At 33.1% G+C, this 25,037-nt stretch overlaps 4 protein-coding genes and 1 long non-coding RNA gene across 6 annotated transcripts; 3 read left to right on the forward strand and 2 right to left on the reverse strand.

Moving 5' to 3' along the window:
- The first annotated feature begins 3,166 nt into the window (after nt 1–3,166).
- LOC105650686 (epi-neemfruitin B 7-O-acetyltransferse L7AT) lies at nt 3,167–4,531 on the forward strand. The gene has a single exon (XM_012237629.4). The coding sequence runs from the start codon at nt 3,167–3,169 to the stop codon at nt 4,529–4,531; it is 1,365 nt and encodes a 454-aa protein (XP_012093019.1).
- A 3,371-nt stretch (nt 4,532–7,902) lies between these two features.
- On the forward strand, nt 7,903–10,382 carry LOC149496394 (uncharacterized). 2 transcript variants are annotated; one of them, XR_016320863.1, is made up of 2 exons: nt 7,903–8,490; nt 10,092–10,382. It is a non-coding gene; the product is annotated as an uncharacterized LOC149496394 (long non-coding RNA). The 2 variants fall into 2 exon arrangements; XR_016320862.1 differs by having other exon boundaries at nt 10,141–10,382.
- A 788-nt stretch (nt 10,383–11,170) lies between these two features.
- Nucleotides 11,171–18,039, forward strand: LOC105650685 (heat-inducible transcription repressor (DUF639)). The gene is made up of 10 exons (XM_012237627.4): nt 11,171–11,605; nt 11,748–12,117; nt 12,359–12,593; nt 12,733–12,902; nt 13,745–13,887; nt 14,032–14,209; nt 14,361–14,940; nt 15,338–15,450; nt 17,280–17,523; nt 17,690–18,039. The coding sequence occupies exons 2-10, from the start codon at nt 11,927–11,929 to the stop codon at nt 17,915–17,917; spliced, it is 2,082 nt and encodes a 693-aa protein (XP_012093017.1). The 5' UTR covers nt 11,171–11,605; nt 11,748–11,926; the 3' UTR covers nt 17,918–18,039.
- Nucleotides 18,040–18,181: 142 nt separating this feature from the next.
- Nucleotides 18,182–19,809, reverse strand: LOC149496395 (VQ motif-containing protein). Its single transcript, XM_089721260.1, has 2 exons — nt 18,652–19,809; nt 18,182–18,564 (listed from the first exon to the last, which is right to left on the reverse strand). Exon 1 carries the CDS (start codon nt 19,746–19,748, stop codon nt 19,011–19,013), a length of 738 nt encoding a protein of 245 aa, XP_089577386.1. The 5' UTR covers nt 19,749–19,809; the 3' UTR covers nt 18,182–18,564; nt 18,652–19,010.
- A 1,450-nt stretch (nt 19,810–21,259) lies between these two features.
- LOC105650724 (mitochondrial thiamine diphosphate carrier 2) lies at nt 21,260–23,379 on the reverse strand. Its single transcript, XM_089721335.1, is given in 6 exon segments — nt 21,260–21,317; nt 21,466–21,599; nt 22,548–22,570; nt 22,573–22,674; nt 23,165–23,276; nt 23,368–23,379. Coding segments are annotated over 6 exon segments (441 nt in total).
- Nucleotides 23,380–25,037: the final 1,658 nt, after the last annotated feature.

Here is a 25,037-nt window from a genome sequence, read left to right on the forward strand (position 1 = left end):
TTTTATATTTTATTTTTTCTAATATTAGTATATATTAATGTGGGAAAGGAAAAGCTGGAACGGAGATAGATGCATTGCACCCAACAAAAAACATGAGAGGCAAAGGGAAGACAGCTGAAATGGGCCATAGCATGCTCGAAAGAAGAGGGGGCAATGTGGGTTCTAACAACATCTCAAATATGATAAATAAGAAAGTTTATTAACCTTTTTGAAGCCATTTTTGTTTCTCTTCTCCACTCAAAAATCTTTCTTATTTGACTCCCCTTTGACCAAATAGTCTTTTGCTTGTTTTTTGGAGCATGCATGAACAAAGAGGAAGAAGAGGACTCTTATGGACCCCATAGTTAAACTAAATGGATAGTGTCAAATATTCCATTTATATATATATTAGGTGAAGTTGGAGAGGGAACTAGTAACTACTATGGGCAAGTTCAAGGATCCAATTTTATTGTGGGCACATTATCATAAGCTTTGGGAAGTGGAGGAGGTTGTTAGCTAGTCAAATATCAAGTTTAATTTTTTATTTTGTATTACTATAGCCAAAAAAAAAAAAAAAGTGGCTCAAAAATCATATTGTGTTCATGCATATAATGATTTCCAAATCTTCACCACTAAGATTACTAAGAGAAACTTTTTTTTTTTCAAACATTACATCAATATCTTAAGCAAACCTTATTCTTGCTTCTTAAAGAAAAAACATAAAATAAAAGTACAATTGTATGTATGGGTGTGCAAATCCGCAGTTGGATTTGGTTCTAAACCGAATTGAATCGCAAAAATCAAAAATCAAAAGTAAATTTTCTTTGAAGTTGAACCAAACTAAAATGAAAGTTCAGAAACTAAATCAAACTGATTAGTTCAGTTTGGTAGGCATTGGTTGGGTCAAACAGTTCAATTTTACTTAAAAACTAAATATTTTAGATACCCGATCCAAAGACCAAAATCGAAAGTATAGAAGATTTCTAACCGAAACTAAAAATAAAATAACCAAACCAAAAACTGAAAATAATTGAGTTTAGTTCAGTTTTTCTAAAGTTTGCTCGCCCTTAATTGTATGAATAAATAAGTATGAATCATGTCTTTTTTTTGTATTAGAGAATAATAATTTTGTTGGATTATATTTGATTCAAATTCATATTTAATTTGTCTTCCATTACCATAATAGAAATGTATCAGTTGAATAAGTTGATCCCTTCAGAATTCAAATTCAAAAATATTTTATTATTTTTTAGCATATTATTTTAGTAAATTGTCTTTAGATATACAATTTAGTAAAAATTACTAATTTACATTATTTTTTTAGGTTACATTTTGATTACTATTGTTACGAAATTACATAATTGAAGATATAATTGATTAAACAAAGAAGTTGACAAACTCAAAGAAAAAAAAGCCAAAGGCTTGAATTTTTTCAACTCATTTGCTAGACTTTCCTTGAGCCAAAAAAATTCCTAGATAGCAATAGATGTAGGCCCATAATAGGAGTGGGTAACGCAAGATTGCCTAAAGATCTGAGCCTTGGCACTGTAGGGCTCAGGGCCCAAGACCCAATGACCAAATGAGCTGGATTTCTCCGTCACAAATAGCCGAATCTATTTAAAGTTTTATTTACGAATAATGGGTCCATACTCTTACGTGTGAGAAGTTATGGGAGAGGAATTGTTGGATTTCTGAGTAGATTAGTTTCTTTTCTATTTGCGTTTTCTTATATATATATATATATATATAACCAGGAGGTATTTAATCCCTAGGATCAGTGGCAGAGCTAGAAATATTTTTAGCATAATCATTTATTTAATTTAATTTTTAGTAGATCAATTAGATTAAAAATTCTAAATTTTTCACTTAATAGATACTATGAAATTATTTAATCAATTTAACCCTATTTTTTAAAAAATTGGATGAGTCAATTGACTAACTATATATACTGTGGTGCCGCCTTAGCTTCGAACCGCCATAGAGCGTGAAGGTTTTTTTTACAGTCTCCTAGCAAAATGTGCTTCCCACTTTGATTAATATACTATTTATGGTAATAATATTATAGCATGGAGTATTTATATCCCAGGTACATAGTTAACCCTAATTAGACTCCTGTATAGAAAACAATGCTATTAATTTATATTTATAGAGAAAATGAAAATCTAACAAGTAAAAACTTCAGTGATCTATGTTAACATACACATAATTAATTTGCTATCGCTATCAAATATATTATTAATTAAGTACAAAAGGTAGCAAATCTAAAAGTGAATGCAAATACAAAAAAAAAGAAAACATATAACCTTTTTTTTTTTTTTTGATAGTAAAAAACATATAACTTTTTAATACTTAATGATTTCAAGTTTTCACTTTTCACCATGCTCTCTTTTGAAAATAATTGTATATTTATGAGCATCCATGAAAACATGACCTTTTCGTATTTTTCTCACAGAAAATTATCCAATTCTGGATGTGGAAAACAACTACTGAGTTTATATTGAACGTACAGTGCTGGGGTAGGCATTACATAGATAATAAGGACAAAGTTGCCCTACATGACATGATAATGCTATTGTGATATATCCCCATGCAAGTCTGCAACAAGTAGAGAATATCTTAGAAAGAATGTTTTTGAGAAATTACGTTTTTAATGAGAAAATGGGTATGGTGAAAAGGAAATTACAGGTTTCCAATTCAAAAAAGCAAATGAGATTAAACGGTGAGTGTTAAGATGATTGGTTTTAATCTTTATAAATAAAATAAATACTCATTTTTACCCTTTAATTGACACATAATCACGATTTATTTCTTTTTAAAATAATGAAATTGAGGTCACGATAAAATCTATTAATTTCGTGAATTTTAATCTATTTTCAACTAAATTAAGAATTCAGGTAAATCTATAAAATGTATAAATTTCATCGTAAAAATTTTATACATTCAATTTATCCGTTAGATATTTTATATGTTAAAATAATATTATATAAAGATATCTAGATATTTTGTAGAAAAATCTAGATATTATAATTGTTGTCTATACATGTCACAGACAATTCAAATATAATTGTTGTCTATATTATAATTGTTCTTGATTTGAAACGCACCCGTTTCTTTTATCCATGGGGTTATGTGCTCAAGCCTATAAATAGTGCAGCAAGTCCCTAATCAACACCAACTATCTGCAGAGATGACGAATATGCAGCTTGAAATAATTTCCAAAAGCTGCATTTCACCATCTTCACCCACACCACCCCATCTTAAGACCTACAAAATCTCTCTACTCGATCAATTTTTACCATCTGGCTATTTCCACATGATTATTTTCTATCAGAATTCCCAAGAACCAAACATAATTACCGAAAGATCACTCTTGCTAAAGCAATCCTTATCTGAAACTTTATCTCGGTTTTACCCACTTGCTGGTAAAGTTAAAGACAGATTTTCCATTGATTGTAATGATGAAGGTGTGTTTTATATAGAAGCAAAATCTAACATTCTTTTATCTCAGTATCTTGCTCAACCTGATCTAACCTCACTCAACAAATTGTTGCCAAATGCAATTCGTGAGTATGAACTTTCATCTGGGTCTCATGTTGCTTTGATTCAAGAAACCACCTTTGCTTGTGGTGGCTTCGCCATTGGTTTATGTTTTTCTCACAATGTTTGTGATGGAAATGGTATGCAAATGTTTGTAAAAGATTGGGCTACGACTACACGTAAATCTCCTACCAAACACACACACCCTTATTTGGATATGGAGTCCATTTTCCCACAGTATACCTCATTTCCAAGTGGGGTGAGCTTTTCTACTACTCTGTATGCTCCGTTTTCAAAAGAAGGCAAGCACGTAATGAAGAGAATTGTGTTTAACGAATTCGCCATTGCCAATCTTAAAGCCAAAGCAAGTTTAAACAATATTAACCCTAATCCATCGCGCGTTGAGGTAGTAACTGCAATTCTCAGCAAATGCCTTATCTCTTCTTTCAAAAATAAAACAGGTATCGATAAACCGCTTGCAATTTGCCATTCTATGAATTTGAGAAGAAAAGTGGAGCCCCCATTACCAGAATGTTCGTTCGGGAACATGATAGGCTTTGCTGGTGCAGTATTCACAAAAAAGGAGAAAGAGTTGAGTGAGTTGGTGAGTGAACTAAGACAATCAATGAAAAAAATAGATAACGATTTATTGAAGAAGATAAGAAGTGGAGGCGAAGATGGGTTTATCAAGTATTATAATGCAATGAAGGAGCTTAGAAATTCATATGGTAGCAGAGGAGAAGTGGAGTTTGTTGGGTTTTCTAGTGGGTGTAACTTTGGTATATATGATTCTGGTTTTGATTTTGGCTGGGGAAAGGCGATATGGGCAGCTTGTCTTGCACTGGATGTGGATGACTTGAAGGCGCCGCTTGCAAATTTTGTATTTTTGATGGATAGAAGAATAGATAAAGGAGTAGAAGCATGGGTGTTGATGGAGGAAGATGATTTTGATGTTTTAGAAACAGACAAGGAGCTTCTTCAGTATGCTTCCATTAATCCATCTCCAATCTATTAATAATTTTGTATTCTTCTTTATTTCTTTTTGTTTTTTGTTTTTTTTTTCTCTTTCGTTTAAAATAAATAAAAGGAAAGAAAAATTTTTATTCACAATGATCCAAGTCTATATCATAAGCTTTGGGATATAAGTGGATGCCTTCAAAATTCAAATATCAACTATTTTATTATTTTTGGCAAATTGTTTTAATAAATTTTGTCTTTAGATGTACAATTTCGCTCGATGCTTAAATTTATTATTGTATTTTTCACAAAAATCTTATAATATCTTTAATTTTCATTTTGGGTCATTAGATATTTTAATTATAGTTAAAAAATGTAAAATTTGTTATTCCAAAAATTATATTATTCACGTCTCAAACTAATATTTTGTATAAAAAAACTAAAAATCTTTAAAAAATTATTATTATTAATGTAATACATTGAGATAACTACAAAAAGTGAAATTCAGGATGTCAAAAGATCGATATTAAAATTTAGGATCCAATAAAATTTTTTTATTAAAGTATATGAGTTAAATTATGTATTCGGCTTATACAATTTAGTAACTAATACTAATTTATAGTAGTTATTTAGGTTACATTTCGACTACTATTGATGCAAAAATTACAAATTGAAGATATAATAGGTTAAAACAAGGAATTAGAGACAAACTCAAAGAATTGAAGTTTTGAATTTACCTAAAAATGGATGGCAAACGAACTTTATCTGGAAGATTGAGAATTTAAAAATTAAAATTACTACTGTTAAGATAATTGTACCTCATTATCATTCCGCCTCAAGTATGTAAACCAAAAAAAAAAAAAAAAATGGTTCGGTCTATATTCAAAAAATTTTGGTTTATGTTTTTTTATCTTGTCAAACCGAATCGCCTTTTTCTTCACCTTTAGCCTGTACACGTGAGCCTTGGCACTGTTAGGCTTAGGGCCCAATACCCAATCATTAAAAGCCCACTGATATTGATATCCGAACTTCTTCTACATGACAAGAATTCTCCATAGGGTCAAGATTTGACCGAATAGTCCACTGATATTGTTCATCAAGGAAAAGCCCATTGGACCATTAAAAACTAGCCTGACCATAACAGAAAGTTTAATATGTCTGTATTGATATCTCCTGGGTAGACATTTGTTAACAGAAGCTAAGGATGTTGTTAATGATAGCAATAAAAAACATTATCTTATATAGTATATATTGTAATTTCTTTTTTTTATCTAATAAAATTTAAATTTAAATAGAAAATTAATATGATCAATCAAAATTAAATTACTTTTATTTTTTGCAATCAATTAAATTAAAATTCTTAATGATATTTTATCAAGTCATAAATTTAATAGGGCATTTTTGATAATTCCAATATTCTCTCATCCATTCACAGTCTTTATATAGATTATAGATTATAGATATACAAACCTCATTGAATGCTCCATCCTATATATACATATAATCATTTAAATAAAAGCAACTTTTTTTTTTTTTTAAAATGTAAATAGAAACAACTTAATATAATGTATAGATTTAAAATAAGTTTTTTCTAGACATTATAAGTTAATAAAATTTAAACTTTTTGCTGATAAAAAAAATATTAATTTATTAACATTTGTCTAATTAAAAATGAATTTTATAATTATGTTTAAAAAGAAAAATTTTCTCGGTAATTGACTTAATTCAATAATAAATTTTAATTATTATTTTATCATAACGATAGATTTAAAATTATTCTTTTGTGAAAATTCAATTCCTACTACTATTTGCAACAGTGTGTTGTGTTGGCGATCAATCAGTTGAGCATGTCATGTTGCAGTGTCCGTTTGCAACATTTGTATGGGGACCTGATGCGCAGAATATTCAGACTTGGTTAATGGCACTGTGTACTAGATATGATAAGGAGCAGAGGCGGAGGGTGTTCATGGTGGCTTGGGAGCTGTGGCGAAATCGGAATCAGATTGTGTGGCTGGATGGTCGACGGTCAACTGCCTGGGTGATTCATACAGCACTCAATTATCTTCATGAGTGGCTGCAAGCGCAGCGCAGTGCAAACGTTTCACCATGAGGAGACAGCAGTGTGCTTGGGTCCTTAAATGGCAGCCTCCTATGGGTAATGTGTTGAAGGTTAACGTGGATGTGGCTTGGGTGGGCGATTCGGTTAGGACAGGTTTGGGCTGGATACTGCGGGACAGGCAGTGCTTTTGTTTGGGTGGTGTGATGTGTGGCGTGAATAGTGTTGCTGAACTTCTGGGTATCAGGGAGGCATTAAGCTGGTTAAAGAACGTATTTTCGAGTAGGGAGGTGGTGGTGGAAAACGATTGATTGAGACTGGTTATTCTTATTTTGGTATTTTAATTTGGGGCTTGTTCCACCATTTATCATTCGGGACTATGTTGAATTCTGATTATAATAATATATAAGCATATTTATATTAAAAAAAATCCTACTACTATTTTAAAATTCTATTTATTTTTTAAGTTTTTCGAAACTATAAGGATTAAAATTTAGATTTCATATATTATACTCTTTGGTGAATCTTATGTGATTATCTTTTTAAGAAAAGAAAATGACAGAGAAAAGAAGAAATTAATTTTCTCAGTGGACCTATTAACATTTCTTGTTACTTTACTTTACACTAACGTGATTTTTACCCTTTGAATAAGGGGTTTATTTGACAAAATTAACTGTTTTAATACTATTTAATTATTTTAGTAGTTAATAGCTATTTTATTAATTTTTTATAAAATGTTAAAAGTTAAACGTTACGAGCGTTGACTTTTATTAAAATATTACCTTAACCTTTAAAAATTAATTTAAATATTATATAGTCAAACAATATAAAAATTAATATTTAATATTTTAACGTATCAAAATGCAAAAGTGAAACACCCTGAATTTCTATTTTCGAAACTTTTGAATTTTTATTAAATCAAAAATCGCAAATTTTGGCCGCGTGGGCTGCAGTTGTAACACAGTCCCAATTCGAGCCCAAATTTTCGAATTGGGCCTAAGCCCAAAATAGTTCGTTCGGAAATTTCGAGTAATAAAATGAAAGTCCAGCAATTAATCTATTATGCATATATATAAATTAATTTTTCCAAAAAAAAAAAATCAAATATGACTACTAACTATATTTTTATTGTTATTAGTTAATGGAGGAAATGTTGTGAAACCTAATTAAAATAATTAAAATAAATTAAACCGGACCCGAAACGCAAATTGATTTTTCGAAAACCACACGAATAATCCGAAAACCGAGTGAAAAACTCAAAAACCAAACGAAATGAGACCAAATCACTGAATCGGACCGAACCGGTTCGAATCGAACCGGACCGGCCCATTTCCTTTCTTTTCTTTTTTCTTTCTTTTTCTTTTCTTCCTTCTCCTTCTTCGGTAGCGTGACCACCTCCTCCTCCTCCTCCCTCTTCTTCGATCTCCTTCCTCCGGCCACCAAATTCGGCAAATGAATACTCTAAAAACATCTACTCAACGCGAGGAAGAAGATTATAGCGTAGATTTGAATTGAAATTGTGTCTATTTTGAAGGGGAAGAGCTTGAAGTTTTGGAGACCCTTTTTCCGGCGATTCACGCCGTTTCAGGCAAGCCTAGGGCTCAAGGTGAGTACCAAATGACTCCTCTCTTCTTCCTCTTTCATTTGATGGCCTCCTCGTCGACTGTAATGGCCGGAATCGGAAAACCCAAAATGGGTATCACCAAACCTTTCCGATCAATTTCCGGCCAAATAGTTCGTACCCACCTTGATTTGAATACATATTAATGATCCTCTCATCGAAACGAATAAAATGATATATTGTTTGTTAATTTTGGTGATGATTTGAATTTCCGGCCACCGTGCACGGCGGTCGGCGGCGGCGGTCCGGTGACCGGCCGGCGGCACTCCGGCGAGGTCCCGAGAGACAGAATCCTCTTCTCTTCGCGCTGATCGTGGAATCGTCGCCCGATTCTCAATTGGTACGTTCTAAGATCAGTTTCTTTATCTTCGGTATAAATTATAAACTTAATAAATATTAGTTAATTAAATTGAATTTGGGTAAATAATCAAACAAATATAATTTTGTTAAGAAGCAATTGGTATAACATCGATGTAAGCTAAGTTAGGAATTTGGATAAATATTGTTAGGAAAAGTTATAAATTAAGACTTAGACAATGGATGGTTTTAGATTGGAACTATTAAGTGTATACATATGTGAGTTTGATTAGAAATTCGGTTCTAGTAATGGTATGGAGAAAGAAAGACATGTATAGATTATAGATGATTTATGACATTGATTAGTTAATGTGTAATATATAATTTTGGTATCGAAAAACTCCGAATTTAGTTAATGATTATTGAATACATAAGCTATAGTTTTATATGATTGTTAAGGGTCTATATTAGATAGTTTAACTAGTAACTTCTGGAGGTTAAGCAAATAGCTATTTTTCATTTAGTTGCTTATTTATTCATTTACTTAATGTTATATAGTAAGTTAAAGTTTGATATTAACAATTAAATATTGAATGATACTTAGTGTTGTTGGGATATTTAAACAGGTTGATGGTCCCATTTTTAGGGGAGGTGCTGCCGAAATTTCGGTAGAACTTTAGACTAAATTTTAATAAATAACATAATAAATAACTTTATTTAGATAATTTCTATAATATGATGCAAAATAAATATAGTGCATTAATTACCTTATCATTATTCTTATTATGTAATTATGTATTTATTTTCATTATCATTGTTTATTATTATTATTATTATTATTATTATTTATTTTATCTTTGTTGTTGTTAATATTATTTATTTAATTATTTAATTGTATTTAAGAATGAATGCCTAATTGTGCATTGCATTATGATGCTCAACTGATCAATATGTCTGCATTTGATTGCATTGTTTGATTACCTGTGCTGTGAATATGTTGTGCCTTGTTTGTGTGGAATTGGGATGAAGTGGACCACCATGGGTTTGTGAGGACGGTCTGTGATATGGATCCGATTATGATTTGATATTTGACCGTCGGCCGGGAAAATGGGAGATCGGCGCCCCCTTGTGCACCTGATGATATAGATTATATGGAAATTCACAGGATGGCTTCTTGTTGTTGCGCACCTGATAATCTAGATTTGATTGTAGCCCGCAGGGTGGCCTCCTGTCGTGAGCACTTGATGATCTAGATTAGATGGAGACCACCGGGTTGCCTCCTGTTGGTGTGGAAGAGAAACGAGAGAATGGAAAAAATAATGAGAGGACTGGTCAGTGAGGATTAGACCAGTTGGCCGTATGGGGGATCGGCTCCCTGGTGCACATGTATGAGAGGGCGAGCCATGTGTGAGGACGGCTCGTTGGGGTTTCAGGTGGCGCCACTGACTAATTTCCACGTGATGTGATTATATGAAGATGTTTATGATTGTGAGTGCTGATGATATGCCATTTGTGTGACTGGCTGCGTGAGCATATAACTAGTCGGATGACTAGATTAATATGTGTACACATTGTGTGACTGCGTGTGTTGTGTAATAATTATTACTCCTTAGAAAACTCACATGTCTTGCTTAAATTTTTCAGGAAGTAGTTTCTCTCTAATTCGGGTTAAACTATGTTATCTTCGCCGCAGGATTATTAAGAAGTTTTCCCAGTTCCATAATTGTTTTGCTATGTAATTATATGTATAACAAACAGTTAGTGACTCCGCAGTTGTAGAATTTACATACGCCTAGTCGTGTAGTAATATAGATGAAGTAATTCTGTTAGCCCATATTAAAAATGTGTTATATTGTAAATGGGGCTCGAACTGTGAAATGTAGAAGATAAACTTGGGCCGAGAAATAATCAAATATTGAAGTTTATTTTTTTTAATTAATTAGACCGAGATAATAGACTCTAATGTTTCAAGCTTACTACGGGCCTCGGGGGCCTTAAGCTTACCTGGGCCCTAGTGCCGGTCCGGCCCATGGAATCGGATCGTGACAAAAAGTATTTAAAAGGCACGGTTCAAATAAAAGATAACTTATTTATAAATGATAAAACTATCTTGTCTTAACGACCATTCACTTGTTACTGTTTCAGCAAGCACATTAATAAAAGTGAGTTTAATTAATGCAGGACAAAAAAACAATAGAACATAAATAAATAATTAAAAAGGTATCAAAAGAGAATAAAGGAAGATTTTTTTAATAATTTAAGTAATTTGTATAATAGGTAAATGAACTGTTCAATCAAAATTTTTTTTAACTTTTATTAAATATTACATATGTTGATATTTTGTTAGTCATGTAAAATTTTTAAATTACAATCAAATGTTATTTATATAGTTTTTTAAATATAATTTTTTACATTTTTCCTAATTTATTAATAAAATTACAATCGATTATATATTTTTTTCATACAAATTCTAATTAGTTATTTTAATTTAATATTTTATTTTTTTCCTACTCCTCTAGTAATTATTTAAATTATATATTTTTAAATTAAATTTTTTAATTAGTTGGACATTTTTAAAATTTCTGAAATTTCCTTTTACTTTCATTTCCACACTTTTATACACTACTAATTTATATATTTTCTTTAATTGATATTTAATTTTAATTATTTATATATTATTTTAAAGAAAGTCGCTTATCCATGCCAAAAAAGAAAGAAACTCGCCTATCCATGTCGGATCCAAGTTGAAGGACCGCAATTTTCAGCAAATAAGAATATAACACGTTGTCTCGTATGCTGTCTCCGAGTAGTTGAGGTGGTGACGAGACAGAAACTGATTCTTCATCGATCGACCGCGCCTCAATCTTGCGTGTCAAATGCACAGAGCCATCTCTCTCTCTCTCTCATTTTTAAAGCAAAGCTGTCGTTTTACCTTCCTAGTATAATTTTTTGGATAAACCCTCAATCAAGACAGAATCGTTAATAAACCCATTTGGAAGCAGTTCTTGTAGCTTATCCCCTTTTTGTTGCTTCTCTTTCAGTTGGTTTGTTGTTGTTAAGTTTGCGATTTAGTGAGATGGGTTTGTAACTTTAGAATAGGAAACTCAACTTAATCTGAAGCGGGGTTCTTCAAATATTTCAAATTGAAGAGATTTGAGGTACGAAATGTAACTTTGTTTTTAGATATATAATTCGATTTTTGCTGATTGTAGTTAATAAAAATTTATTGAAATAGGGATTTTATGTTGTGAGAATTAATAGAATATAATATTTGTTTGGTTTTTTAATTTTCATTTTCAGTTAGTTGGCTTGGTGTTCTAGTTAATTTAAGGTTTGGGGGTTAGGTTTGCGGAGAAATCTGTACCTGGATTTGGAATAAATAAGATTTTGAAGGGCATGACAAGAATTACAGAAATGGTGAAGTTGGGATTAATGATGAGATAGTGAGATTTGGCTGGGTTTTGAATAAGCTACTGGAGATGGCAACTGCTAGCAAAGCTAGGACTGTGCTCGAGGGTCTAGTAAGAGAAGGATCTTTTAAATGGTTACTTAGCAGGCGAACTTCCTTTGATGAAGAATTTGAGGAGATGGGAAGATCTCCATCTGGAAGCAGGAATTGGATAGCAGAGCTCTCTCCACTTGCTAATATGATTGTCCGTAGATGCTCGAAGTAAGTGCCATTACTGTTCCATCTCTGTTCTTTTTTATCTTTGCTCTATCTATTGCACATTTTATCATTTAGCTTATTTTAAAAAATTCAAGTAATTATCTAGTTGACCATGAGGTGGGATAGTGTTCTTCCCTTTTTTTTTCTCTGACAGAATCCCATTACTTTTTTCAACAGACATGCCTTTTCTTATTTTTAATTAATTATGATTTCTTCATGGAACAAATGAAATAAAATGATGCAGAATTCTCGGCGTTTCCACGACTGAGCTGCAAGAAAGCTTCAATATGGAGGCGTCTGATTCAATAAAGCATCCGTCCCGGTATGCAAGGAACTTTTTGGAATACTGCAGCTTCAGAGCGCTGGCTGTATCCATTCAGGTAACAGATCATCTAACTGATAGAAAATTTCGACGCTTGACGTATGACATGATGCTAGCTTGGGAGACTCCAGCAGCTTCCAGCCAACCTTTCGTTAATGTGAGTTCGTTCACTTAATTATGTTTAGCTTTTTCACTCTAAGTAATTGAATGGTGAATGTTGTTAATTTCTGCTTAATTCCCCTGTTGTGGCTGCTCCTTACTGTTGATGGACGTGTATGGCTATCTCCTTCTTGTAGGTAGATGAGGACTTAATGGTTGGGTTAGAATCCTTCCTGCGAATAGCTCCAGCTATTCCGATAATTGCCAATGTGGTTATAAGTGAAAATCTTTTTGAGGTGCTGACTATGTCAACTGATGGACGGCTTCAATTCTCCATCTATGACAAGTACCTAAGCGGACTAGAGAGGTAACCACATTTTCTTATTAAATAATGAGAAATTGTTTTTGCAAATACTCCTTGTTGCTACATTTCCTAATTTTTTAAGCCAAATGATACATGATAATAAATTAATTATTAGTACATTCTTTTTTAGTCTGTTAATTTTCATTCATCAATATATAGGACGGAAAGTGCGATGGGTGGCGATGGGGGTGAGAGCTGGGGCTAAGGAAATGGGCTTATAATGTGTGTCAGTAATCTGTTGTGTACATACATGTGTCAAAATGGTTAAAAGACATTAGAAAGAGCAATGCAAGTGCAGAGGCCTGTTTTACAAATGCAAATTGCAAATTGCTGAATGGAATTCATGCTTCAAGAAAAAATGAATTGGTATACTTGAGCTGAATTGGATAATGTGAAAATTCGTGTCCTAACTCACAATCCTACATGCAAATGCATGATTTAGTTCATAGAAGAATTTGGCTGGCCATCAAACTAGATCATTTTTTTCTCCCCCTATAGATTCCATAAGAGTATTGACATATTAGGCAGGATCTTGTCACTTTGAAAAGCTGACTGAGGTTTTGATCAAAAAAATAGAGAAGTTGCTTGAGATGAACTTTATGAGGAAGTATGTTTCTCTTTTAAATTATTATGTAGTTCACCTTCTAGATTCATTCTAACGACCAATATTTTGTTTCTTTAGTAGCATCTGAACTTGAAATTCACAGTTCTTGCACAGTTATTGACTTTACCTCTTCAAATAAAGCTTATATGATTTATGGTGTCAGTTTCATTTAGTTTTTTCAAATGTTTTTCTGCGTGAATTATATTTCTGGTTTTTACATTTTGAATAATCTTCCCTACAGGGCAATAAAGAAGATGAAGACCCAATCAGATTCATCACTTCTTTCTGCAGTTCGCTCGCCAAGAAGAGAAAAAATTCTGGAAGTGGATGGAACAGTCACCACCCAACCAGTTCTTGAACATGTAGGAATGTCTACTTGGCCGGGTAGGTTCACTAGATGAATCATTTGGTTCAATCAGCTTTGCAAGTGTCCCTCTTTATAAAACTGATGTGACTAATGCACTTATGTTATAATTTTCCTTTTTCGAAATGCAACAATTCAGTATTTATACACTGTCTTGCATACAGGTCGGCTAGTTCTCACAGATCATTCACTGTACTTTGAAGCTCTTCGTGTTGTATCTTATGACAAGCCAAAAGTATATGATTTATCAGATGATCTAAAACAAGTTGTTAAACCTGAGTTAACTGGACCATGGGGTACACGACTTTTTGACAAGGCAGTCTCATATAAATCTATTTCTTTGTAAGGAACAGTTGATGTATATTTCTTCTATCAATGGAATAAGTATTTATTTTTTATATCTTCATGTTAAATCTAGATTCTGTCTCATTCTCATCATCTGAAGGCTGCTTAAAGTTTTTTAATGTTAACCTTTTAAGTATTTCCCTCACAGATCAGAACCAGTTGTCATAGAGTTTCCTGAGCTTAAAGGGCATAGTCGTCGTGATTACTGGTTGGCGATTATTCGGGAAATTTTGTATGTTCACAGATTCATAAATAAATATCAAATAACAGGAGTTGAACGGGACGAAATACTTTCAAAGGCTGTGCTTGGAATTCTGAGGCTACAAGCCATTCAAGAAATTGGTTCTGTAGATTCCATTCAATGTGAAACTCTGCTCATGTTTAATCTCTGTGATCAACTTCCTGGTGGAGATTTGATACTGGAAACTCTAGCAAGCATGTCCTCCATAAGAGAATCAGAAAGCACGGGCAATTATAAAGCTGGGGGTGGAATGTATTCAGTCTCAGCCTTGACCATGGTTTCCAATTTAGGATTTGTGTTTGGAACAGGTTCAAGTGATCCAAGTGAGGCTGGACTTGCTGTGGGTGAGATAGCTGTGGGAGAGATGAGTTCATTGGAAAGAGCAGTTAAGGAATCTAGAAAAAGCTACAAAAAGGTGGTCTCAGCCCAACAAACAGTTGATGGGGTTAAAGTCGATGGCATTGACACCAATTTGGCAGTGATGAAGGTGATACTAATGATGTTATTTATGCGCTTTGAATTTCTATCTTGCTGCCTTCCTGTTTTGCTCCTTCACTTGCCATTATTATTGTAATTGGAGATAACTTTAAATCTTTAAGTGAAGATGAAACATTTGGTTGACTTCAAGTGCATGATGATTTTTGTTGCCTGACAGTGATGGACACTGTGAATTATCTTTGTGTCTTTTACTGGCTTATATGTGATCGTTTGTTTGAATTTATGCTGTCACATATTTGTATTACAGTTGCTTAGCAAATTAAACTATTTTAACTGTATCAACAGCAGGACCCTTGTTGCATGCTCTTTTACCCACCAGACATTGCTGTGCCTCCAACTTCCAGTGTCTGATTTTCCATGTAATCTATTTAAAATTGTATGTGCAGGAGTTACTTCATCCTGTTATGGAAGTTGGGAAGTGGCTTCTTTCCTTGGCATTTTGGGATGATCCTGTGAAGTCTTCGGTTTTCTGTTTGATTTTCACTTATGTCATTTGGAGGTATGCCATATACTGTTCACATTATTGATTAGTAATGAACATCTGGGAAAAGAAAGTGGAAGGCCTTTTGGTGATTTAATGATAATAAACTTTGAGTTTTCAAAAAATATTGAAGTATCAAAGTAGTTAAATGATTGAACATGCGTGTGGCTTTTTATTAAGTTTCCCATAAACCAGGTGCTTCATTTAGTTATTTTGTTTGCAGTCTTGTAAATCCTGCTGTCGATATTCGTGCATGATTTACTTAGGGATTTACCAAGAATTAGGTCAAATCTGGCTTTTCAAATTTCCACCTTTCTCATGCAACAGAAACCAAACTGGATTGGATGTTGGTAGTGACTTAACCAATTAACGATGTTTCATAATAATGTTGTGGAGTTTGTACCAATATATGTTGTTTTTTGTGACTTTTGTGCTACCTCTCTTTGTATACGGTTTTTGGTAGGAATCTGTACATTGTTGAGCATTTTACGAAAACATGCCAAATTGGGGTGGGTTTTAGGCATTTAGCCCAGCATAACACTGTCCTTGTTTAAGTCTGTCAAACCAAAAACCCAGTGGTCAGCGAGAGCAATCATCTCCATCCTTGTCCTCAATACCTGGAGGGAGTGTGGTACCTGCTAGTCTATTTCTACTTCACTGAGAAAAATTCAATTAACAACCTGCCACAATCCAACACTACATGAATCAAAAACGCAAAATCTTGATTCAACTGCCACCCGAAATCTTGATTAACGAGCCTTGTTTTTCAATGTTTGACTCATTTTATGCACTTGTAATTACATTGATTAAACTTGTCCATGCTATATACTTCTTTTGTTTTATTTGATATTACAGAATTGTGACAATCAAATTGTCAAAGTCAGCCATATTCTGGTTTGTGGAGAAAATGCTTAAGTAGCAAGCTTTTGTCTTTTGCTGACTCCAGCTAAATAATCTTTATCGAATAATTTAATGTCTGATTGGATACTTGGATATCTGTCAGTGCCTTTTCTGAGGGTGTTAAAAATGACTAAATTCCAAGAATTGTGTTATTGTCATGCAAAATAAGAAATTCCCTTCACAATTAAGTTTGAACCACTTTAGATTCATCTAGAGAGAGAGGCCTTTCACAAAAATAATCATTGCTATCAGATAAAGAAAAGTTAGAATCTTATTATATTTTTTCTATGGCTGCCAAATTGATTGGGATTTATTTACCCAAGATGAGCATAGTGTTGTTTAGTTTGTTGGTTCTGCATGTAGAACAGAGAAGTACTTCCCCAAAATCTGAGATTTTTATGAATTGGTCAAATAGGTCTATTGCATATTTAACCTTAAGGTACAAGGTACATGCCCGAGTAAAGTAACTCACTAATTACACACAGTTATTTATACCAAAAACAAGTAATCAAGATTTACATAACTGATCATCGCTGATAAATTGATAAAGTTGGGCGCATGTACCCTTATAAAAATATTGATTCTTTCATTCTAGCCATGATAGTGGTCTCTTGTTCTGTGAAGCTGGGATGAGAAATTGTTCAGCTTCAGTATATATGTTTGCGTCATGGTTGGCATTTACAATGATATTGCTAAGTTTAGACTCTGGTGTGCTATTAGAGTATATCAGAAACAAGAACCCATGGTTGGAATTTTCTCTTTCTTTTTAATATGCATTATAACTGAATTTTAAGAGAGCAACAAGAAAGAGTATGGTTATAGAAATGGAACGAGAGAAACTACAGAATTAGGTGGATGCTTGGTACTAGATAGTTCGTTATTGTTTCCCACAAACATCATACTTGTAGGGTTTTTTTCCTAATGGACTTGCAATATGTTAATCTTAGGGGATGGTTGGCTTATGCCTATGGATTGGCACTTCTCTTTCTTGCAATCTTTATGGTGCTTACAAGATTTTGTAATGAAGGAAGCCCTGTTGACAAACTTAAGGTGGTAGCACCTCCACCAATGAACACAATGGAACAGCTTTTGGCTGTTCAGACTGCAATTTCTCACGTGGAACAGTTCGTCCAAGATGGAAATGTTTTCCTTCTCAAGTTCCGTGCCTTGTTGCTGTCGATTTTCCCTCAGGTATCTCTCTTTCTTTGCCCTTGCAAACTTCACTGGCTTACCTCTTCTCATTTTTACTTCAATCTGCATTAAGCTCCTGAAAACTATGGTGCGAGCAATCTTTTTTATTTATCCACATTTTACTCCAGCATGTATCAACACTTGTATGTGTTTATGCAATGACCAGGCAACCGAGAAATTTGCAGTGGCACTTTTATGCGTGGCTTTGATCCTAGTTTTCATACCTAGCAAATACATAGTACTATTGACCTTTCTGGAGGCATTTACAAGGTATTCGCCTCCAAGGAAAGCAAGCACAGAAAGATGGTCGAGGAGATTGAGAGAGTGGTGGTTTAGCATACCGGCAGCTCCTGTTGTTCTTGAAAGAGAAAAGGAAGACAAAAAGAAGAAATGATGTAATTTTATGTAACATAATACACAAGTGTTTGTACAGTAACGAAAACGTCAGAATGTAAATCTCAACAAGACTGACAAGTAATAATAACTAAAAAGAAGTGATTTGTTGTCTCTGAACAAGATGACTTCCGTGTTGATATGCATGTTATCTTGTCTCTGTATAGCAGATTTTTTGAGGTATATCTGCCATGTAATTTGAGCATTTTATGGAAAACATTGTACTCTGCGTACTTTAAGAAACTTGTACAAGAAAAAAGTGAAATAAATCATATATGTTCGTTCTTGTCTTTACAACCAGATTGAGACAAATAAGAAAAAAGTGAAAAAAGCTGAGAGAGTTGGAGAACATAAATGTTTGTATATATATGCAAATACATTTCATGTATTTGAAAATTTGTATCATTTATAATAAATCATCATTATCCACATCTCTCTCGTCTCAATTGTATCAAAGAAAAGTGAATTTTTCTTTGACATCTTGAGGCTCTAGGAGGATGACTTTGATGTAATTGAAAAGTTATTCTCCTTGTGACTTGGAGTTGAGTTCAAGTCAGAAAATAAGCTCCCCGGAGACATAGGATATAATAATGCTATTTATACCAACTTATTATGCCATCATCGGTACATTTTTTTCCCCTTTTTTGCCTTTGGAAAAAAACAGTAATTGGTATTTAATTTCCAAACTTGAAAGAAATTAATTTAAACCCAGAATATACGCAGCAAAGGAATTACCTTTTTTTCTTCATCTTCTTTTTTCTTAATCATGACAAGTTAAATGGATCAAAGGCTTACAAACATTCTCAACAATGTTGAATCTCAACTATGTAATCAAAACATTTATGAGAAAGTTATTAAACAAAATAATTTTTTACTTTTCTTGTTCTTTTCCTTTTCCTTTTTCCTTCTTCCTGTAAAAGACATTATTAATTAAAGAAACAGGAATAAACAAACATTATTTTGTAAGAATTTATTCCTGAGGTGGAAAACTTTTTAAAAGAAATAAAGAAGAAAAAAAAAAAGGAAAGACCTATCAAAATTTCTTATTGGCATCAAAAACCAAAACCAGCAGAAAAAATCTTTTTTCATTTTTGCTAGTATTCACGGAGCTCATTTATCCCTTCCAAGGTGGAAGAAGAAGAAGAAATGGAGCTCCTCACACTAGGAGGGTTGAAAAACAGAGAATCAGTATAATTAAAAAATGGTTGATTTGCGCATAAGAAATCAGCTGAATTTGGCGTAAAAACCGGAATATTAGTCATATAAGGATTTGGAGGATCAAAAATTGGAGGAGCAAAACAAGAATTAACTTGTCCATCAACTATGCTCCCCCCACAATTTTCTTCTGTAATCACTGATGATGACTCATTATCATCATTCCCATTTCCAATACTTCTCACATTTTTACTTTCTTCATCCTGCGACGAATTACTCTTTTCTTGCTTTACTCGAGGCGGATGATCATCCTCCGGCCGCGATAACCCAGTAAGCTTTTGCACCAATTGCATAAAATCTTTAGGATTTGTATGGATGATTTTTGGAGAATGTGTATAAATGATAACCGGGTGGCGTTGTGGACCTTGTGGTGGCAACTTGGCAGGGCCAACCACGGTTAGGGAAGAGGCGGAGGAGGAAGAGGAGGAGGATGGCGGCGAAGAATTGGAGGAAGAGGAAGATTTCTTGATCATATGAGAATCTTTATTGATTTTCAAAGGAGGAGGGCAGTTATTATTGTTGATATTAGGTGTAGAAGGGCTCATTTCTTTCTTTCTCTCTTTCTTTTCTTGATTTTGTATCTCTTTAATTCTTGAATGGCTAAAAACATAAAACATACAAACACAAAAGTGGCTAAATAGGGGATATGGGAAAAGAGAAAATCTTGCACCTTAATTTAAGGTGATTAGATGATTGGTGTCTAGGTAATTAAAAAAGTGAAATTAGGATGGTAATGTTAATTAATTAGGATTTTTGAGAAGTGATTATCCTTTATGGTACTTTAGATGTACTTTTCAATTAAGCTAAAATAGAGTGATTAGTGGATGTGTTAATGGGTTGATATAGGGGCATTTTGGTCATTTGGGTAAGAATAAGGGATGTCTAGGAGCTTTTTGCAAGCTTATTAGCATCGGATGATGACGTGGCGAAATTTGAGTGGTTATAGGAAAAGCAGTTGTATATGTGGGTCCACGTGCCACATCTTACCAGAAATTTCAATCCGTTGGGCAGTGGCGGCGTATTTGGCGGGAAAATTAAAGGTTGGTTTCTAGGAAGCATAGATTTCTCTTCTTGTTGGTATGGAAAGGCACGCGCCATTTGATCCACGTGCCAGGCACGTTCACACTCTTCGCTTTTCTTTTTTTCTTTTTCTTTTTTAATATATATTCCAATACAATAATTAATTTTCATATATTAATATTATATTAAAATTAATCTTTTATTTCAAGTTTAAAACTATATATTTTGGAATTGATATAGAATCCACTTTGGCAAAAATGATTTGTTGTGATATACTAAGAAATCTTTCAAGTGAAAAAATTTTGTTAGGTTGTTAAGATTTACATAGTATGGCTTGAACTTCTTTTAATCAATCAATTTATAAATTCAAAAGGTTTTATTCTCCTATTTTTGGTAATTTTTTCACTTATGTCAATTTGTAAAAATTTGTTTATTTTAATTTTAATTTATACTGATATTTGATTTGTAATATGTAAGAGATCAGACTTCAACCATTAATAGCTAAATTCATTTAAAAAGTTTTAATATTTCAAAATAATTTTATCATAATCATACTTTTCATTTTAAATAGTTAATTATAGATTAGATACCTATAAGTATCATAGTTGTTATTTCAATTATTTATATATACAAAATTACGTAATTGACTATTAAAATAATAATTGTTAAAATATTTACTTCAAAAAACTTATTTACCATAATTGTTAAAATGCATCACAATCCAAAACAACTCAGCGTGTATAAGCCGAAAGAAACATCCACCAAAACACGTGCGCAGGAATTCATGCAACAAATCGACAATTATAGACCACCTTTTAGAAGTTTCTTCAGACAGGGTTCTTCTCCACAACACAAGAACTAGATTTATCGCAATGCTTAAAAATTTGACTACAAATAAATCTAAATCTGAATATTTATGGTAAGCCATTCAAATTAACAAGAATGGAACAACTTCTCTAGCACAATTACTTGTCTGGCTACCTTTTATAGAAATGAAAGGGTGTCTCTCCAGAAATATAGCAGTAATTGATAAAGAGTGAAAACTTCCAACACAATTGAATATATTCTCAATTTCTACTATAATGGGAAAAGGAAAAAATTTCAACCCTTAAAACTTCATAAGAGTGTAAGATGAGTCAACAGCAAGTGATTCAGAAAGAGCATATCTGCACCTTTTGGAAGGTCTATATTATGTTACAGCATCACCCTATCAGAAACATGATATTCAATTTCTTCTGTTTCCTAATCACAAAAGACGCTATGGATGCTTAGAATAATATTTGATTAAATGGTACCATCGCCCATCGTTTAAACGTATCGCAGGTGCCGAATTGAAGGCCGGCGTAAGGAATGATCTCAACCAGTGTTGTTGATAAACCAGAATATAAACCTCTGAAGCCACGAGTTCTGATGACATCAACAAATGCAGATCTCATTGTTGGATACACCTAAATGTGGACACACATTAGTCAAGTAATAGGTTGTGGAAAAAGAAAAGTTCAAAATTAGGTAGCTTCAGAAAAAGTGACTTTGCAACAGAGAGAACAATGTCAATGGGTATTTGAAACTGAATGGGTGAACTGTGGCAAAAATAAATGTTAAAATATATACTCGCAGCAACATTAGAACACAACAAAAGACCCAAGTAGCCAGCATAGCCCATTGCTCAAGCTTCAAAATGAGGTTTTCATCATTTGGTCAACAGATATCCATTGCTCATTAAGATTTATCGAAGTGCAATTCAACCCTTAAGTACCCTTGACAAACTGAGACTCAAGCAAACCAAGCTATTAACAGAAATGGGATTGCTCACTGAAAAATAGAGAAACATGCGCGTTCAAATGTAAACATTAGCATATAATTTAGTGGATTGCTGCACAAATGTGGAAGAAACTGATGTCTAAAGCCTAAAGAGAGAAACATTGTATGCACGGTGTCTGGTCACTCGGTTCATATTTAAAGCCTAAAGAGTAAATATAATGTAATTTTACAAACGCTTGAACATAAAGCAAGAGAAAAACATTATAAAATAAAGAAAAATAGAATTGCTGCGTGATAAATATATAATTTGTTTGAATTGTCACAAAAAGAGCAAGACAGGATGTAATAATTTGCTTGAGTTCCTACTGGCATACTGGTGTAGAGCATGTTTGAAGTTATAATGTATGCTCAAAAAGCATAAAAACTATTGCGAGGAACTATCTGACACATTAAGAATTCAACCATAGACAAGAACCTTTCAATCATGGTTGACATTTCTCCATAAGTGCAAGAAATATCGAAACCCAAAGCAGAAATAATTATGTTAAATGCACCTCACATAGGACCTTACAGAAACATCGAGTTTTGAAGCAAATTGGACATATTATCGCATATTGCATATCGTATACATATACCTTAGGTTCACCCTGTGACGCAATATGGTTCTAAGAAGATCAAATGGGTATGATCCAACTGTGGCCGCACACCCTGCTAATGCCCCACTGAAATAGGAGAGGTAAGGACTCAACTGAATGTGATTCTCTGCATCATAGCAAAGCAATAGCCATTAAAAATAAGAAAGTGAAGAACAACAGTCATATAATGTTTGAATACACTATACTATTCCTTTTCCCATCCACAGTATGAACTCTCAGAATTCTAGAGCAGGAAAACAGGATACAACAGTAAATTTTAGACAGACCGGTATGACAAACACAAAAAATGATACAACATATCACCTCTTCTGCACAAAGTTCAAGGAAAGCCTAGGTTTCATATTCAGCAAGGAATCACAAAATTCATAGAATATTTCTGATCCGACGTCGCCAACATGAATGACAGAATAATGTGGCAGAAAATAGATTTCAAAGAGAGTTGTGGCACAATATTTAATGTTAATGCTTTGCATTCCCACTATAGACATCTGAAAATTGCAACATATTTTCTTCATGTTACAAAACAGTCAATATCGACTTGGGGGAATATCCATGCTGAAACTATCTGGAGAAAATTTGTAAGTTCATAAAAATACCTGACTTTGAAGATCCTGCTGCAAAAGTTTTCAATCTGTGTAGAACAGTAAATTGTATAGCTGTGTACGGCATAAACATGAGTAGAGCTGGGACATTGCCACGCCAAAAACCCTGAAACAAGGACAGTCTTCTATAAAAGGTAGGAATTACAACAAGTTATTCATATTAAATATTAAATTATATCGAGGAATCTTCTCAAAACAGTATTGGGCATATTGTGCAATTTAACTACAAATAGTCTATAAATATGAAGGATGAATTTCAGTTGCTCATCATTTGCATAATTGTGCAATTTAACTACAAACTACTGTATTCAAATTTGTCGATTATTGTGTTTAAGAACTACAAGAGCAAGAATCGAAAAGCAAATTGTGTTTTACGTGTCCAGATATTCGAAACAAAACTGTTGACTTGTCCTCACTGGAGGTTAACTGGAGTTAGCATCTCCGCGGCTGCATGCGGTTGCCGAAATCCAGAACTTTACCATAATGTGCAAACTATATAATCCCTCTGTCCTAAAACCATAATTCACTTTCTATTTTCACAAAGATTAACAAATACTGTTAAAAGACAATTTTATTCGTACAATTCTTATTATGTCATCTTAAAGAATACACGAGTAAATATTATATTAGAATAATAACTAAGAATTAATGAGGCATATTGAAAATAAGACAAAATTTAATAAGAGTATAATAGACAATTGAAAGATTAACTATCATACAAAAAAGGAAAGTGAACTATATTTTGAGATAAATCAAAAAGGAAAGATAAACTATCGTTTTGAGACGGAGGGAATATTAATTAAACAATAAAGGCTTCTCAAACAATTAGAATCATCCACCAATTGAAATTTGATGCTTCATAATCAAAGTACACTCATATTTGAGAAATTAAATGGAGAAAATTAATCAAAGTCAATTCATTTCGATGGTTCGGTCTATATTTTAAGAGTCCAATTACCATTCAGTTTCAATAGTGATAACCAAATGACTTTTGGTTTGGTCATTTGCATAACTAGCCGAATTAATATTTAGGCTCAAAATAGATTATTTGGTTCAGAAAAATTGAATAACCCAAATCGGCCTGATTCGGTTTGATGCTGAACCAATTTCACACTCTTCCGTCTAGGTTTGCTCATCATGAGATTTATTTGGTCAGATCAAACTGTAACAATTTAATTTGGTCCGATTCAATCGACCGAATACTCACCCTAGTTAGGGGTGAGTAAATGATTGGCTTTATTCGAATCGAACCAATCGCAAAAAATGCAAATCGAAATTTTTGGATGCCAGACCAAATGAATCAATATTTGAATCTGAATTGAACCAATCAGTTGAACCGATTTTGGTCACCTTTTGCCATATCGATTCGATTTAAGTCTAACAGATGAATTTCTATGAAATCGATTCGAACTAGAAAACAAATTTAGTTCAAACTGGCTTAACCAAACCTCCCTTGAATAACTTAACGAACAAAATCAAAAAGTCGATTTGATTTTCGATTCAGTTCGGTTATAGTTTGCATACTTCTACCCCTAGTCATGGCATGTTATGCCATTGTCAAAACGAGCTTAACCCGCATGCTCACCCATAATTTGTTCGGATGTGGACAAGAAAATTGAGGTCCATTTTTAAAATAAGCTTTTCTTATCCGATCCGTTGTTTATCAAAGCCCGCCCAGGCCGGGCCGGATCAGTCTGGGGCTCGTTTTAGAACAATATATATGTATATATCATAAAAATTTAAAATAAAAAGGGGAATAATAATTCAAAATTTACATAGACCGACTAAGAGAGCTTGCTTCCATCTTTTTTCCACGTTAAGGCTCTTTAAATGGACATACAAAGCCAATAAAAATTAAAAAAAAAAT

The sequence above is a fragment of the Jatropha curcas genome, chromosome 5, assembly GCF_041381405.1.
Source record: "Jatropha curcas cultivar XTBG-Jc1 chromosome 5, XTBG_Jcur_1.0, whole genome shotgun sequence".
NCBI classification, from domain to species: Eukaryota; Viridiplantae; Streptophyta; class Magnoliopsida; order Malpighiales; family Euphorbiaceae; genus Jatropha; species Jatropha curcas.